This window comes from Pygoscelis adeliae, unplaced genomic scaffold, assembly GCF_000699105.1.
Source record: "Pygoscelis adeliae isolate BGI_AS28 unplaced genomic scaffold, ASM69910v1 Scaffold202, whole genome shotgun sequence".
NCBI lineage: Eukaryota > Metazoa > Chordata > Aves > Sphenisciformes > Spheniscidae > Pygoscelis > Pygoscelis adeliae.
In genome coordinates, this window is record NW_008824544.1 from 2,712,665 (window position 1) to 2,728,048 (window position 15,384).

The window sequence follows — 15,384 nt, forward strand, 5'->3', positions numbered from 1 at the left end:
CAGTCTATTTTTGGAGATTCGGTTCTTGTGCCAGAGATGGCTCCGGCCCAGCAGAAGCAGGCAGGAGGGGAGCTACCCACTGGGGTATGCTGCCATGTGGGCACGCAGCCCCAGCACCGTGCCAGAGCAGCCTGCGGGGTCTCCAGTCCCAACCGAGCTGATACGTTTCCACCAATACTTGGGCGTGAGAGCAGAGGCGGAGACCCACGAGAGGCAGCTCAAGCATGACCTTACAAGCCCAGCTGGATCTACGCTGTCACTGAAGCTGTCCCAATTTTGGACGCATGATACGAAGACATCCAACCTCGCAACAAAGAAGCCCAACTGCATGCCAGGCTGTGTTAGCAAGAGAGCAGGCAGCAGGTCGAGGGATATGAGTCTGCCCTAACACTGTCAGTGGGTATAAGGCATTAAACTGCATTAGCATTACAGAAACCTGCTGCCACCATTAGCATCGCTGGTGAATCAAGACTGGTGCTGCTTAAGCTGCCACGTCCCCTAAATCGTTAAGCAAAATCACACTGGAAATATAATGCTGAACGTGCATTCTCAGAGCCATTATTAAGATTTGCAGAGTAATAAGCTGATAAATCGGCCATTTCCCCAGCCAAATTCTCACCTGTCTGCAAGGTTGTTTCTCCAGCTACAAAATGCCCTGTGTGTATGTCAAAATGGGCAGGAAGATACCCAGCCTTTCTTGTAATAACCTACAAAATCAGTCTTGGTTTTTAGATAAGTTAAGCATCCTGCCTCTCCTCAGCCCTCAGCTACTGCTGAAGTGTTAATTTAGAACATCTCGCCCTGCTGCCAGAAATTATCTTTTCTTGGATTTTTACAAACACTTTGAAGAAAAATTAAACCTTTAGCATTTTCTCCCTCTGCACTAACCAGTTTAGGCTTATTAACTCTTGACTAAAATCAGCTTGATGAAAACTTAATACCCTTTCATAATAAATAAACTGCTCAAGGACCTTCCTTTTTGCCCGTCAGTTTTTCATGGCAGAGCTTGTGCTATGGTCTTGGGCCATCACGTGCAGCTCCCCCGACAGGCTGGACTTACCCAGCCATTTCACATAATTTTATTTTTTCCAACCTACTTGCTGCCTAGCTTTTCCTTCCCCAAATTAAGTATGTGTGGGACAAGAGCGCAGGCAAAACTTTTCTCCTGTTCTTTTATTCTCGTTTCCCGTGCAAAGCCGTGTTGCAGATCCCATTTCATTTTGCCCCAAAAGCAGCCCTGCAATGCCCATGCAGGAAAGCTTCAAGGTGCAACTGGGGTCCTCCACTGCTGGCTGAAAAAACAGCCTGGGTGACCAGTGCTCTTTTCTATTTATATGACTAACAGTGATTCAAAAATGGCAAAATAACCTTTGTCCGTGTTCCCTTAGACAAAAACTCAAACCCTGACTTGTAGAATGACAGGCAAATGCAGAAGGAAGGGAAATCCCTAGTGTCTCTGGGGACGTGGCTTCTCCAGGACAATTATTTTCACTAAGTTTGCACCTTGCTGTTAGATTTCTTCCAGACGTTCCTACCTGGCCTAGTGTTTGCTTATGCCTTTTGTTGGCTGCCTGACACCTCTCGGCACAGGTGGCCAGACTTGCTGCTGTATCAACATGTCAGGCGGCTTCCTCTCCAGCACAGCTGCTTATATTGTATTTTTCTGTTCTGTCTTCATAGACTTCGAGCCAAGGGAGGAGGAGCTCTGGCTTCAGGGTACCCACACCGCTTGCACAGACAAGGAGCAGGGGAGTAATTAGAGCAAGGAGAGGGGGATATTTTGCATAGGAAAAGGTAATTGCTTCCTCTTTCTCCCCACAGCAGCTAAGGGCTGGAGAACAGACACGTCCGGGCTGGTTATCCAGGCACAGGTAGGGGCTGGGAAAGGCGCAGGGGACGGGATACATGTGCAAACATGAAAATAAGTGACCTTGGGGCAGGCTGCCGTCCCGACAGGGAGTACTGAACAGGCGAGTGCCTGCGTTGTAACCCCAAATAACTCAGCACATGTTGTCTGTGCTGATTTTAGGAGAGGACACGTGACACTGAACGTGAATGACAATAAAATTAGCAGGTTCCTCCTTCCCTTGCAAAGCTGGAGTAAACAGGGTGACTTAGAGGAGGTCAAGGACTGGATTTGCCCATCATGGGCAAATCACGGCACCTGGTGCTCTTGTATCTGAGCCCATCCCATACACCAGCAGCACGGCATGTGCCATGGGAAGTAATTATATGGTGTCTTAATTACCTTCCTAAATTAAGGCCTCAGTTACTTGCTAGCACATGCCTAGACTTGTATGCCCTGTGTGTTAAACCTTCCTAATGCTGTCAGTCTGGTTTCATTCAGGCCTGTGGAGATCCTGGTGATAAAGTACTTGAACACCCTGGTTAGATTTGGTGAGTTATGTAAATCCCTCCCAGAAATCTCAGTGCTCTTTCATCCCTGAAACTGCTGCTCCACTCCTAAGAGAAGGCTGCGGTTGAATGTGGGGTCTCTTAGCCTAGAAATTGCTCAGGAACAGTGGCAATAAATGCTTTTTCATGCTCTTTTTTTTTGCTGTTGCTGCTTTTGAGAAGTCCTTTTTGGGGGTGAAATTTCCCATGGCAGGTCTTAACCTGGAAGGGAGATTTCTTGGAAAGGTTGGGCTGAATTTTTTCCTTTAGTTTTGAGATTAAGAATGGAATAACTCTTTGAGAAAATCCTTTTTCACGCAGCAACAGAAACAATTGCTGAAGACCGAAGTTGAACATCTGCAAAGCTCCCAAGCCAAACCACAAGCGTAGGTGTGAGAGGGCATATGCTTTCTGTTAATAAAGCTGGCCAGCAGCAGCTTTGTCAAGTGCTGAAAATTATGAATGGACCTTATCACATCAACGAAACCAGCTTAAAGAATCATAAGGGCTAAACCTACAACGAAATGGGATTTTTCTTCATTTCCCTCATGTGGTTTTGAAGCTTAAGGATCCCATTTTTCCACTTCTTTTTTTTTTTGAGGGAGGTCCTATTTTTTTCAAACTTCAGTATTTAGAAACACTGGGGGTGGGAAGAAAATTTCTGCTTCTCATTTTTCTCTAATTCTTGAAATCCTCATGTGAACCAGAGAATTTCTGGAATTGAATCTTTAAGAAAAAAAAGACCATACCCCAGACACTACCAAACATAATCAAAATCACAAGAGAGGTCAATGGCGTCAATACACTTAGGACCACTTGTGAATTAGAGAAATCATCAAGGCCAAAAATGCAGCCAAGGCCTATGGCCATACATGGACCCGGCAAAACCTCTGCCCTCCAGCCCAAACTGGTCCGTGGGAAGTGTTGGAGGAATGAAAACTGTGCTGTGCTCTGGTCTGGTCACCCTGCCCTTGGGTTCGCCAGTGATCCTGCAGGTAGAAGGGGACCACAGATCTCTGGGGCTGCAGATGCGGGGTGAGCCGGGGCAGGAGGGCACCTGCTGTAACGGGAACGGCCGTGACCCCCCTTCGGTGGAGAACTGGGGTTTGATTTTAAGCGCATGTGTCCCTGCAGGCATTTAGGTGTCTGCTGCTCCCAGGAGAAATACAGCTTTGGCGTTCTGGAGATGCACAGATTTAGTGAGTCTTGAAACAGTAGGGGAGGCAAAATATATAATGGAAGCACTTAATTTCTTTTTTTATTAAAAAAATAAGAGAAGATGATGCTTAGAGACCACATGCATGAGAGAAAAAGATACAGAAAAGGAGAGTGAGAGAAAGACAAAGAGAGGAAGGAAGGAAGGAAGGAAGGAAGGAAGGAAGGAAGGAAGGAAGGAAGGAAGAAAAAAGAAAAGGAAAGATAAAGATACATGATAAAGAAGAAAATAAAGATAGAGAGCAAGAGGAAAGAAAGAGAGCAAGAAAGAGGAAAAGGAAAGGGAAAAGGAAAAGGAAAAAGGACAGAAAAGGAAGGACTGCATGCATCAGGGGAAAGGTGGTCTGAAAAATGACATGAACAACATTTTAGCTGTTGTGCAAGTGAGGACATTCAGGACATTACTTTGATGGAAAAAACCTTCCTCAAAATTGTTTTGTGGAAAATGTCTCTCCAGCTCAAGTCACTGACAACACCCCTGAAGAGAGCATTTCCCCCGCATTTCAGGGCCGGAAGGTGCTGAGGGAAGGTGTGTGTCCCATGGAGAGCATCACCCTGAGCCCCAGCAGGAGGGCAGCTGGGCATGGGTGCAGAGGAGATCCACCCACTGCCTTGGAGGAGAAAATACCATCTCTCCGTGAAATCTACCTTAGCTCTATGTTCCCCTCACTTGTCAGCTTTGAACTATGATCAGGAGGGCAGACACCCAACAGGAGGATGCAGCGATGATAAAATCAGGGCCAAGTCTGTCTGTACCACGGCCCTGATGCTCAGGTCCTGAATTTTCCTGCTCACCCTCACATGGCACAACGGGGCAAAGCAACATGGAGAAGACCAGGCAACCAAACCATGGACATGTTAAGTCTTGTAGCATCACTCACAGCCCTGAAACCATGCACCCCAGCTGATGGTGCAGGTGACCAGATGTTTGCAAGGAAACAATGGGCTTGAAACCTTCTAGTTCAATGCAGGTTGCCTCACACCCCATGGACAAGCTGTCTATCTGCTCCACATGCATGCGTGTAAACCGATTGCACAAAACCTTGCTTCATGCCTGTTGCTCAACAAAATTCCTCATTTAAAATAAACAAAACCTTTCCATAAATAGCATGCATGCCATTTTTCCTTACACAAGCTGTCCTTAGGCCTTCAGATGCAGCTTGTTTTATATTTCACATAATAATTCCTTAGGACAGTTGGCTTTTAATCACAGACACAGCATAACTCAGCTACTACAGCACCGATACCCTGATTTCTGAAAATTTGGCTATAACAGCATGGAAGCCAGGACATGGGCTGGGACCAGGATGGTCACGCAGCGAGGAGATGAAGAGATACTGGCAGGTGGTTTGCCCAAAGCTGTCTCCAAAATGGTTTTGGCATCACCGTATCTGTCAGCAAAGGCTGTAATAAAGAGCCATGAAGTGTCTGCTAGGATTTAAAAGTAGAAAAAATTGCCTTAGCTCACAACAAGGAGATTGACATTAATGTTAGCAAAAAGACTTGTAACTGCACTGAGATATGGTGCCAAGGAAGCACCTACCAGCTCCGGACTCATTAACATGTCCTGATGATTTTTGGAGAAAGTAATGGTGGTAAAGCCAAACTCCCACTGGGCTGGAAGCCTTCGGGAGAGGGCGTCCAGGCCCGTGCACCAAAACTACACCCCAGCATGCCAGAGCATCGAGCTGAACTGCCACGGGATTTCCTGCAATAAAGAAGAGCCATCCCTGAGCTGCTCCCCAGTCCTGCAAACCACACCAGGAGGGCTCAGCAGCAGGAGCACCGGGATTGCTCTCAGCTGCCCTGCCCTGCACCTGGTCACCCAAACGACCTGCAAGACAGGCAGGACACAGGCAGTTGTTATTTGTTTTTTGGGTGACTCTCAGCTGCAGCGCCCTGACATTTTCCTCAGACCAAACACCTACCTTTCCAGGGTTCACTTTGGTTATTCAACCACACACCCACCGGCAGAATTTCTGAACCACAGAAATAATACAACGCAGCCACCAAACATAGTTTTGCTCTAATCTATTATTTATTTCAAAAATAAAAATAAAATCCCCACCTTCATCAGCTGTACTAATGACTTCCCATGCGAGCTCATACTGAAACTTGCATGAGACTCTGATTCACTGTGTTTACTTTGCATGGAAAAAGGATGTTAGAAACCTTAAAAACATAATCATGCATAGAATCTTACTTAAATAATATTAATTTCATCTAACTACAATAATTATTATAATTCTATTAAGATTATTAATACCCTTACATTAATAGAGCATCAGCCCAAAAGCATATCAAGAGGGACATTAGAAAAAAATAATCAAGAAGTAAAGCACATCTCTCATCATTTTTCTTTGATTACCTAAAAAAACTGCAGCGAATCTGTTTTTGTAGGTCAGGTTTTCTTTGAAGTACATCAGTTTTTCAAACTCAGTGCAACTATTCTGTATTAGCATAAAATGATTTTGCGATGCAGTATTTGGGTAAGTTTCTTACACAGAGGGCCAAAAGCACATAAATCTGTCTGCTCAGAAGCTTATGCTCAGGCATATGTTTTCCATCCTGGTCTTCAGAGGCCATTTTAAAGATTAATTCTTTTTCCTTGCATGACCTTTGCTTGCTTCTTCCAAACACCCTGCATTAAAAAAACAAACAAACAAAAAAACCAAACAGAAAAATACTTAGAAGCCACCATCTTTGGATACAGTGTTTCCTGCTTATTCCTGGCATGACCTTATCTGTTTGGTCATGTATTCATAAAAGTACCCATTAACTTACTCATTGTCTCTTCAAAGTCTCCAGCAGAAAAGTACAGACAACACTAAATGAAATAAAAAGCTACAAATCCCAACGCACAACCACACTTGAAATAAGCCAAAAGGCTCATTGGATTAATGTGGTTTGCAGAGAAGACACCACGGATGGGTACTGAATAAACTGTGTCCTCCTATTCAGTTAGAGTCACCTAAACAGCTGCTGGCATGTTTGCCCTAGCTGGGCTGATTTGCACTGAAAGATACCAAGGCGCCTGGATGAAATAAATTTTGGCAGCTCAGAGGTGGGAATGGCGATGAACAGAGCTGGAGGAGGAACCTGCAGAGCTCCTCCACTGCTTTCCAGAGACATGAAGGGGCTGCCTGGAGAGCAAGGGCACTTCTCCAGCACAGGCAGCCAGGCAGCAACAGGCAGCCTTATCAGCTAAAAGGCCAGAAGTTCTTGCTAGTTACAAGATAAGGTCACGATTTAAAATTACCACAAGGTCTGAGGCAGAAGTCACTTTGTATTTTGCATGTCCAAATTCAATTACTTTTTTCTCCAGGTGCCCTTGGATCGTGTACTTGACATCAATGTAGTAGCACTCTGAGCTGGTGAAGCAACAGCTTATACTCTGCGTGAGGAAATTGGGCATCACTCACGACCACATTGATTACAAATGACTGGTGGAAGAAAACTCGTGCATCCCAGATCGTGGACACACGCAACCTAAAGCAATACTTTACTTGCTTGATCTCAGGTTACCAGCAACCAGAGTAGCAAGCAGAGAAGTCAGGGTCAGAGCAGACCGGTGTGTTCAGTAAGGGTTCGTACTCTGCTCCCAGACAGTTGCATCAACCCACTTATTTTGTAATCAGATCTTAGTTAAGAAGACTTTGATGGTGTTTAGCAGCTAAACAAATACTGACAGCTGTATCTGGAGGTGGTTTCCTACCCTTCGCAACCTGATGTCTTGTTTGCTCTGGAGCTGTGAATGAGCAGGGGATGGAAGAACACTGTGTCTCCCTTCTTCATGACAAGGTGAATCCTGGGACTCTTCTCATCATAATCCAGCAGCCCATGGAAAAATTTGATTGGTGGACTCTAGAAACCAAGGAAGAGTTGAAATAATTTAGTAAAATCAGAATACCACCAGTTTCTCAGTGTAGGAGAAGAAGAGATGCAAAGGTGGTTACTCATTTTCTTTCTTGAAGGTAGTACGTTTAATATACTTGATGAAGAATCTGTATGTTCACCTACAAGCCTTGCTAATCATTTATAAAGGACTCACTTATAACGAACCAGAATGATCCACTTTGCTTTCTGGATCATCTTTGCACATCTCACTGATAGCTCATCTTCCCCAGCTGCACCTCATACACACATACGATATGACCTCTCTGCTCACTTTCTCTTTTGACCTGCAAACCCCTATGAGAAATTCCCATCTCACAACTAAAATGTTCTTCATCTGCTTTCTGAAGTTGAATTCAAACAATTAAGAACTTCTCTTTACTGGAGAGAATGGAGAAGAGCACAAGGGAGCCCCACAAGTGTTGCCTGATGCCACCTCTGGGGTGTCAAGTCCAGCCTCCTGCTCCAAGCACAACCACCACTAACACTGGGCCAGGCCAGGAAGCATCCTTGCTTAGAAGAAAAATATTGCTTGAAATTAAATTCTGGTCAATTGTTTATTATCCAATTTTCTTCTATGGGAAAACAAATATGCTTGCCTGGCAGGAATAAATTCAGAGAAGGAGAAAGCGTCTTCAGACTTGACAAGAACAGTGAAAAATGGTTGATCGGTCTGAACAAAGACGAATTTGTAACAGACATCTTCCCAGACACAGACTGTATTAGAGTGTACCCCCCAGCCAAAATGTGGTCCCCACACGCACACCCTCCTCAACCCCCAGTGCTGCTCTACCTCCCACTTTGGATAGCCGTGAGGCTTCAGGGGCTCCTTGTGCGTCCCTGGCTGCACGACCAGGCAGCCGTTGTCCTGGTCAGCCCTCTCCATGGCAGTCCAGGAGCAAATCAGCTTTGAAAACACTGTAATGTAGTTAATTAAACTTCTTGTATGAAGTAAGACTTTGATCTGCAGCACTAGAAGCCAAAGCCAGGATTCAAAATCCTTCCTTTGGCACCTATTCAAGTGTCTTCATATCAAAGCGCTGAGCATGCAAACACTGTCAGCAAGGTCAGGAGTCAGACTAAATTTGACATTTCTGAAATGTTAGTCTGGAAAATAGCACATAAACTCTAAGCAAAGGATCTTCTCTGTATTTATTGTCTTTTACCAAGCTCCAGGAAGCACTTGTTTTCAACACATGTGAAATGTCAGGCCTAAAAAAAAAGTGTCTTAAACAGTGGAGCTTCATGCAAGTTCGGACGGCTGGATAAGCAGCTGGCTGTCTAATTTTTGAATGTTCCTTTTTGAAACTTGAATGCTGCTTTTAAAAAAAAGTAGTTGAGGGACAGTTAAAATGGTGCAAAGACCTAAACTGCAGAAACATATTAAATTAGTTGGAAAGAATGTTTTAGATGTAACATGCGGTTAGATATAACAGCACTTCAATTTAGGAGGCACACATGTACCTTCCACCGTGTGAACCCGAACATCTACAGCAAAGAGAACCATAAGAAATGTATCCCACCAAGCGAGGGCTAAACTAGAACACACTATTACCAAAATAACTTCATTTATTTTCAGAATTGCTTTTAATTCAATTCAATTCAAGCAACTTTTCTAAAAGTGTAAGTGCTGCTTCGGTTAAACAGGCAGCAACCCAGGCATACTAACAACTTCTGCATTTCCCTCTCCCTGGAGCTCTGCTTACCAGGATCTGGAAGTTTATTTATCAGCATCATGTGCATGGCCATTATGTTTGGCCCTGTGAAGCATTCAACATATTTTAGGATCTACACAGGAAAAAGCAGTAGAAGAAATATTTGTGGTTTATGCTGCAGTAATATATAGCAAGTAAAACAAAAGCTAGGCAGATCTATGCCATAAATTACTTGTTGATTGGGTTGTTCATGAGGGTGGACCTATTATCAGCAGTTTTACCCGAAATAAAAAACAAGCACAAACAAACCACCTGTAAATGCTGCCATAGGCGCAATGCTCACCAGCGCCTTCTCTGCTGCAGTATATGCCAAGGCACTGCCGAAGATGGATGACTGCCAGGGCAACAGCTCAAGAGCTTTGTGAAATCTCGTATGTCCACCTCTGATTCTCCAACACAACCTGACTTTTGTAGTACTCCAGGATCCAGGACAAGCCAATACATGAGGAACTGTATTTACACATTACATACATTAATATACTTCCTTATCTTACGAAAAGTGATGGGAATCTGCTGCTGCTAACTACCCCAACATCAACACAGAGTACAAATCCATCTGACATTGGATGGAGCATGTATTAAAGTGGGCCTGTACAGAACAGAGCATCACATAACCTTCCAGAAGGGTTAGTTTGGCCTGCCCAGCTTGGACGTTGCCTTCACCTTGGCATTAAAACATAAATATACTCACAAAGCTCTACTAGGTTCTTCTACCACCATCCCCCTATTGGCTTTTTACCTCTGGCAGAGTACAGTATCAGAACACCTCTTCATCTTCCTGGAAATCATGCGCTTTATTAACTGTTTTTTCAGACCGAACGAAGTTGGGTCTGCGGATCTCGTCTCTCATTATCAGAACTCCTGGTGGATTCACCTCCTTGTTACAGATCCTCACAAACTCCTTCCTGCAAAGCAGAGGGAACCGGAGAAGCCAGAGCACATTTTAGCCATGTTCGGCCAGATTACTCTCCTCAAAGACACTATTGCTACAGACGAAGGTATCCAGCAACAGCACACACATCTGTGTTGGGAGAGTCCAGCTTCCTCCAGCTTCCCAGAGCTCCCTCGGGATGCTGCTGCACACAGGACCCCCAGCACCTTAGGCAAGTGCCCCGTACCTGAAGCGCTCAATGTCTTTGTCAGAAACGAGCTTCTTAAAGAGCAGATACCTGTTGTCTTCATAGAACTGCCTTTGCTCTGTGGTGAGGACATCGTTGTCCAGGGTATAGCTGAGACACAGAGGAGAAACACGTTAGTAGGGCTGGGCAGAGCAATGGGAGCACCGATGGCGAGACCCAGCAGGAGGACGGTGCCATGCAGTGGGGGGGGGCGGGGAAGGGGCCGGCCCCCCCAGCCATTGTCCAGGGGAGAATCGGCAAGAAACTCTCCCCACAGCAGACACCAAGGGCACTTGGAAGAAAATAATTAAAACTAAGTAGGAATTGAAATACAAGGTTTGATTTTTTATTTTTATATGAACAAAGATACAATTTACCGAAACATCCTTGGCTGAGCAGCAGCACGAGCTGCTGCTGGAGCAGGAGCAGTTATCTGGGATATCAATTAAGGAATATACACTCAGGCACAACAGCGTATGAAAACATTACTGCAGAGAAATGACACCCCTCCCAACGCCTCACAGGGAAAGCATGCAGAAAGGAAACCTCCAATTCATTTTAATGAGTTTAAACAAACATGACTGCGTTCTGCTAGGCAGAGACAGCACAGTCTCACCCAGAGGACAGTTACCCCCCTTGCTAACGAAGCCTCACAACAGCTTTGTTCATGGTATTGAAGCTTCACCCAAAGAAAGTTTAAACCTTACCTGGTGAAGTCACACGAGGTGTGAGCATGGACACAGCCCGTTGCACGCAAATGCAACCCATAGTGGCGAGTCAGAGGAAAGCAAAAGGGGTGAGAGGAGCTGCTGAGGAGGGAGATGTAAGAAGGGAAAAGCTCAGGAGACAGTGAGGAGGAAGAGGCACGTGCAGGGTGTAAGCAGTCAGTGAGAGCAGGGTGGGAAGCACCGCAGCAAGTCTCAGAGCAAAGGACACCCATACAGATGGCACTGCTGCACCAAGCTCATCAGGAGGTAAATGCTTCACCCCATACTTCGGGTCCCAGTTTCAGTGGAAATGGGACTCACAGCTGCTCAGGTTCTCCAGATGTCCAGGGCGCTGCTCCTACCCACAAAACCTCCAGGAGGGTCTTTCCCCTTCTCTTCAGGCATCACTGAGCTGATGGAGACACAGGTGCTGGCTGAACCCCAGCTGTAGTGCCCTCCTCAGCACACCTCCACCTCCCAGAACGGGGGGACAGCAGACAAGTCCACCAAGTGCTGGACTCCATTTGAACACCTTCCTCCTGGGCTTTGCAGTGCCTCTTCATCTCACTGGTTTTGCTCTTGCCACCTTGCAACACTCAAAGGACAAGTCTGGGTTGCTTGGACAACTGAAAACAAGAGGTACACAGGCTGGGAAGCAGCTGCTGCCTCCAGCAGCTCATTTTGGTGAGGACATGGAGTATTTAAACATTTCCCTTCCCCTCACACCCCCCCTTTTGGAATAATGCATTCAGAGACATGTTAGCCAACTGCACAGGCAATATAATACTTGGGTACACTCAGAAGCAAGCAAACGCTTTTGGAGAGACTGGCACAGCAAGGTTCAAGATTCAAATACCTTCATTTATTGTTCGCAGGATGCTGGGGAACACGGTTAAATTAAAAAAAAAAAAAAAAGACCTTTGTTCTAACAAGCCATTTTCAGTTTTCCAAATCCATCTCTCTTCCTGGTTCCTGCACTCTTCAGGAGAAACGCCTTCAACACAAACCTGCAAAGGAGTCAGGAAACCCAGACTTCTCCATACAACCTCCTTACCGCAGCCATCCAAGAAAAAGAAAGACATCAACCTGGGAAAGTCAAACTCTCAAATAACGTGGCAGGTAAGCTTCCTTGTATGCTTGCAGTTTGAGGCAAAGTCACCAAGTGCAAACGCTGCTTTTCCTCTCAGCTCAGTTCAGAGCTGCAGATGAATTCACAGGTGTAAGAGCAAAGTTCTTGCAAAGACAATTGTGAATGTGGCTTTTTCTCTGTTAACACGTTTCAGTTGGTGAGAGAGGAGGCTGGGGATACCGAGTGCAGCACTCTTTGCTTTCTTACGTCAAGCATCCAAGAAACATCTCCAGGATCCTCCATGCCCCATTTCAGGCTGTGGAAGAAGACTGTGCCTTGCGCTTTCCAGATCACGACATAGCTGATGTGGAGACCACTGTTGCTTTCCACTCACCCCCCTCCCTTCCCACCCCAGCCCAGATCAGAAAGGATACAGGAGCAGGGGCTGCACCCAGCCATGGGGATAAGTGCCATAGGACAGCGTCCAGCCAAGTAGTTGGGTTTGGCTTTTTCATGATGACTTTGATGATGAGAAGACAGCACCAAGAGCCCAGCTTGCCACCCAGCACTTACAAGGTCTGCACAGCACTCAGGGTGGAGATTGAGATGACAGTCCCCGGGTGCCGTTTGCTCCTCTTCACCTCCTCTGTGCATGGGCTAGAGCCTGTGCATGCCTAGGAGCCTCTCAAGAAGCTGTGGGTCTCACCACCCTGGCTGGGCGACGGGCAGGAGTGAAGGAACAGGAAGGTTTGGGAACAGGAGAGCTTGTTGCTAGAGGCTGGGAAGTAGGTGGGGAAAGTTCAAGCATGCTTCTACATGCTCCCTTTCCTGTACTCTGCTCATTCGCAGCTGCCTGCAGCTGCCGTGATGGCTGCGAGGACATAGCCAACAAGCGTGCAGAACCCAGCGCCTGGCGCACTCAGTCATGCATCGCATCTGTGCTGGCACGGGTGGTTTGCTAAGTTAAACAGCATGATGGCTCCTGTCCTCTAAGAGTGCCCTGCTGGGAAAGAAAAAGCCTGGAGGGGAAATCCTGGAATAGGGCGAGAAGGAAAAGTGAAGCTAGCTTAAAAATGGGGAGCTGCAAACAGAGGTTGCAAAGGCCTTGTATTCCTCTCAAGTTGGGACATGCTTAAAAATTATGTATTCAATGTACACTGTCCTTAGCAGTGCACTTAGTACTCTCATCTGCCTACATTAACTCCATGAGTGATATTTGAGAGAAGATAAATATTGAGATTGAATATGGAGCCATAACAGACCTGCAGCACAGTTCAGAAGATGACTTTTGTCGTGGTTTTGGCTGGGGTAGAGTTAATTTTCTTCATAGTAGCTGGTATGGGGGCTATGTTTTGGATTTGTGCTGGAAACAGTGTTGGTAACACAGGGATGTTTTTGTTACTGCTGAGCAGTGCTTACACACAGTCAAGGCCTCTTCTGCTTCTCACACCACCCCACCAGGAGCAGGCTGGGGGTGCACAAGAAGTTGGGAGGGGACACAGCCGGGACAGCTGACCCCAACTGACCAAAGGGATATCCCACACTGTATGACGTCATGCTCAGCATATAAAGCTGGGGGAAGAAGAAGGAAGGGGGGACGTTTGGAGTGATGGCGTTTGTCTTCCCAAGTAACCGTTACGCGTGATGGAGCCCTGCTTTCCTGGAGATGGCTGAACACCTGCCTGCCCATGGGAAGGAGTGAATGAATTCCTTGTTTTGCTTTGCTTGTGTGTGCGGCTTTTGCTTTATCTGTTCAACTCTCTTTATCTCAACCCACAAGTTTTCTCACTTTCACCCTTCCGATTCTCTCCCCCATCCTGCTGGTGGGGGGAGTGAGCGAGCGGCTCTGTGGGGCTTAGTCGCCAGCTGGGGTTAAACCATGACAATTTTTGACGTCTTTGCACATGTGCCCTGTTGCCACCACGCTGTAAAGCCTCACTGCTCCTGCAAAGTGGAATTCTGCCCCACCACGTCACAGTTCAGACTAGCTTGTGCCATCGGTGTGACGGTCAGTTCATCCTCACTTTTCCCTCAAGCTCTATGCTATGAAGCAGATGCTGCTGAAAGGTGGGGTTTGTCCTGCTGGAATTTGCTGTCCCTTCATCTTTCCCTTTCCCTGGGCCGACTTCACAGCCCACGGGTCAAGGCACTTGCTGCAGGAGGGAAGGTGGAGGTACGGCTCTTGCTGCAAGAACCAGGAGTGGATTGAATGCAGCATGTCCTCATTACAAACTGGGGTCAGCTTTCCTTCAGTCTCTTCTGACTCCAAAAAAGGTGGAGGCCACAGGCTGAACTTGGTCCTTCTTTCGGCAGGGCTCTTCCTTTTTTTCACATGAGCTTTTCACAGATTAGCAAAAAAAATCCCCTTTCTGGTGGAAATAGCTTGATACTTTGGGATTGCAAAAATCATTGGGGGAGGGGTAGTGTGTTTGGGAACAGCAATGTTTGTCTCCAGGTGGGAACCACAGCCCAGACACCTCACCGCACCACCAAGGGTTTAGAACCCGCACAATAACTGTGCTCAAACCTTGCCTTGTTTAAAACGCATACAAACAAACAAGAAAACCCATAGACGCTGCGGGAAGAGGAAGAAGCACAAACCCCTCTGCATTACGTTGTCATGTATGAAATGACTGCAACAGCTTCCACTTGCAGCCGCTTGTCTAGGCAGTCCACCATTGAGCCTTGTGGGTTGAGGACAGGACAGTACCTGATCTCCTGTCTCGCCTGAGTGACCTCCCGAGCCGCAAGATAACAGAGCAGAAGGAGCCACAAGGGCCCGTCAGTGCAGCCTTTGGTGCTGTTTTGGAAGGGGGGAGTGGAAAAGAGCTGAGGATGGCTGTTTTGCACTGGGGTATTCAACGACGCACCCACCGCCAGAATTTCTGAGCAGCAGAAATAACACAACACAGCCCTCAAATACAGTTTTGCTCTTATTTAATCTGTATTTCAAAAAATAGATTCTGAAAGCAAAAGAATCTTTCAGAAAGCAAGGAAAAACATTGTGAAAGGCGAGAGGATCATTTCAGTGCATGTCGCTCCACCCTGCCACCAGTGCATCCTGAGGAGCACCCAACCGCCTCCCCGACCTGGCAGCAGCAAAAGGCACCTTTTCCCAGGCCCGCCAGACTCATTTCACACAGACTTGAATCAGTTGTGCAAGGCCAACGGGACGCTGGTTTGCTTGCCCAGTAGCTCCCAACTCTGTCAGCCACATATTTCACTTGTGCCAGCGCTGCTCGTTAAGATATGATGCCACACCAGGTCATGTC

The 15,384-nt window shown here is 46.5% G+C and overlaps 1 protein-coding gene across 1 annotated transcript; it reads right to left on the minus strand.

Annotated features, from left to right (window-relative positions):
• Positions 1 to 6,196: 6,196 nt before the first annotated feature.
• Positions 6,197 to 14,791, minus strand: LOC103915028 (phytanoyl-CoA dioxygenase, peroxisomal-like). Its single transcript, XM_009321775.1, is given in 9 exon segments — positions 6,197 to 6,250; positions 6,869 to 7,011; positions 7,332 to 7,473; positions 8,297 to 8,410; positions 8,700 to 8,730; positions 9,173 to 9,291; positions 9,958 to 10,123; positions 10,337 to 10,447; positions 14,727 to 14,791. Coding segments are annotated over 9 exon segments (945 nt in total).
• Between the last annotated feature and the right edge of the window lie 593 nt (positions 14,792 to 15,384).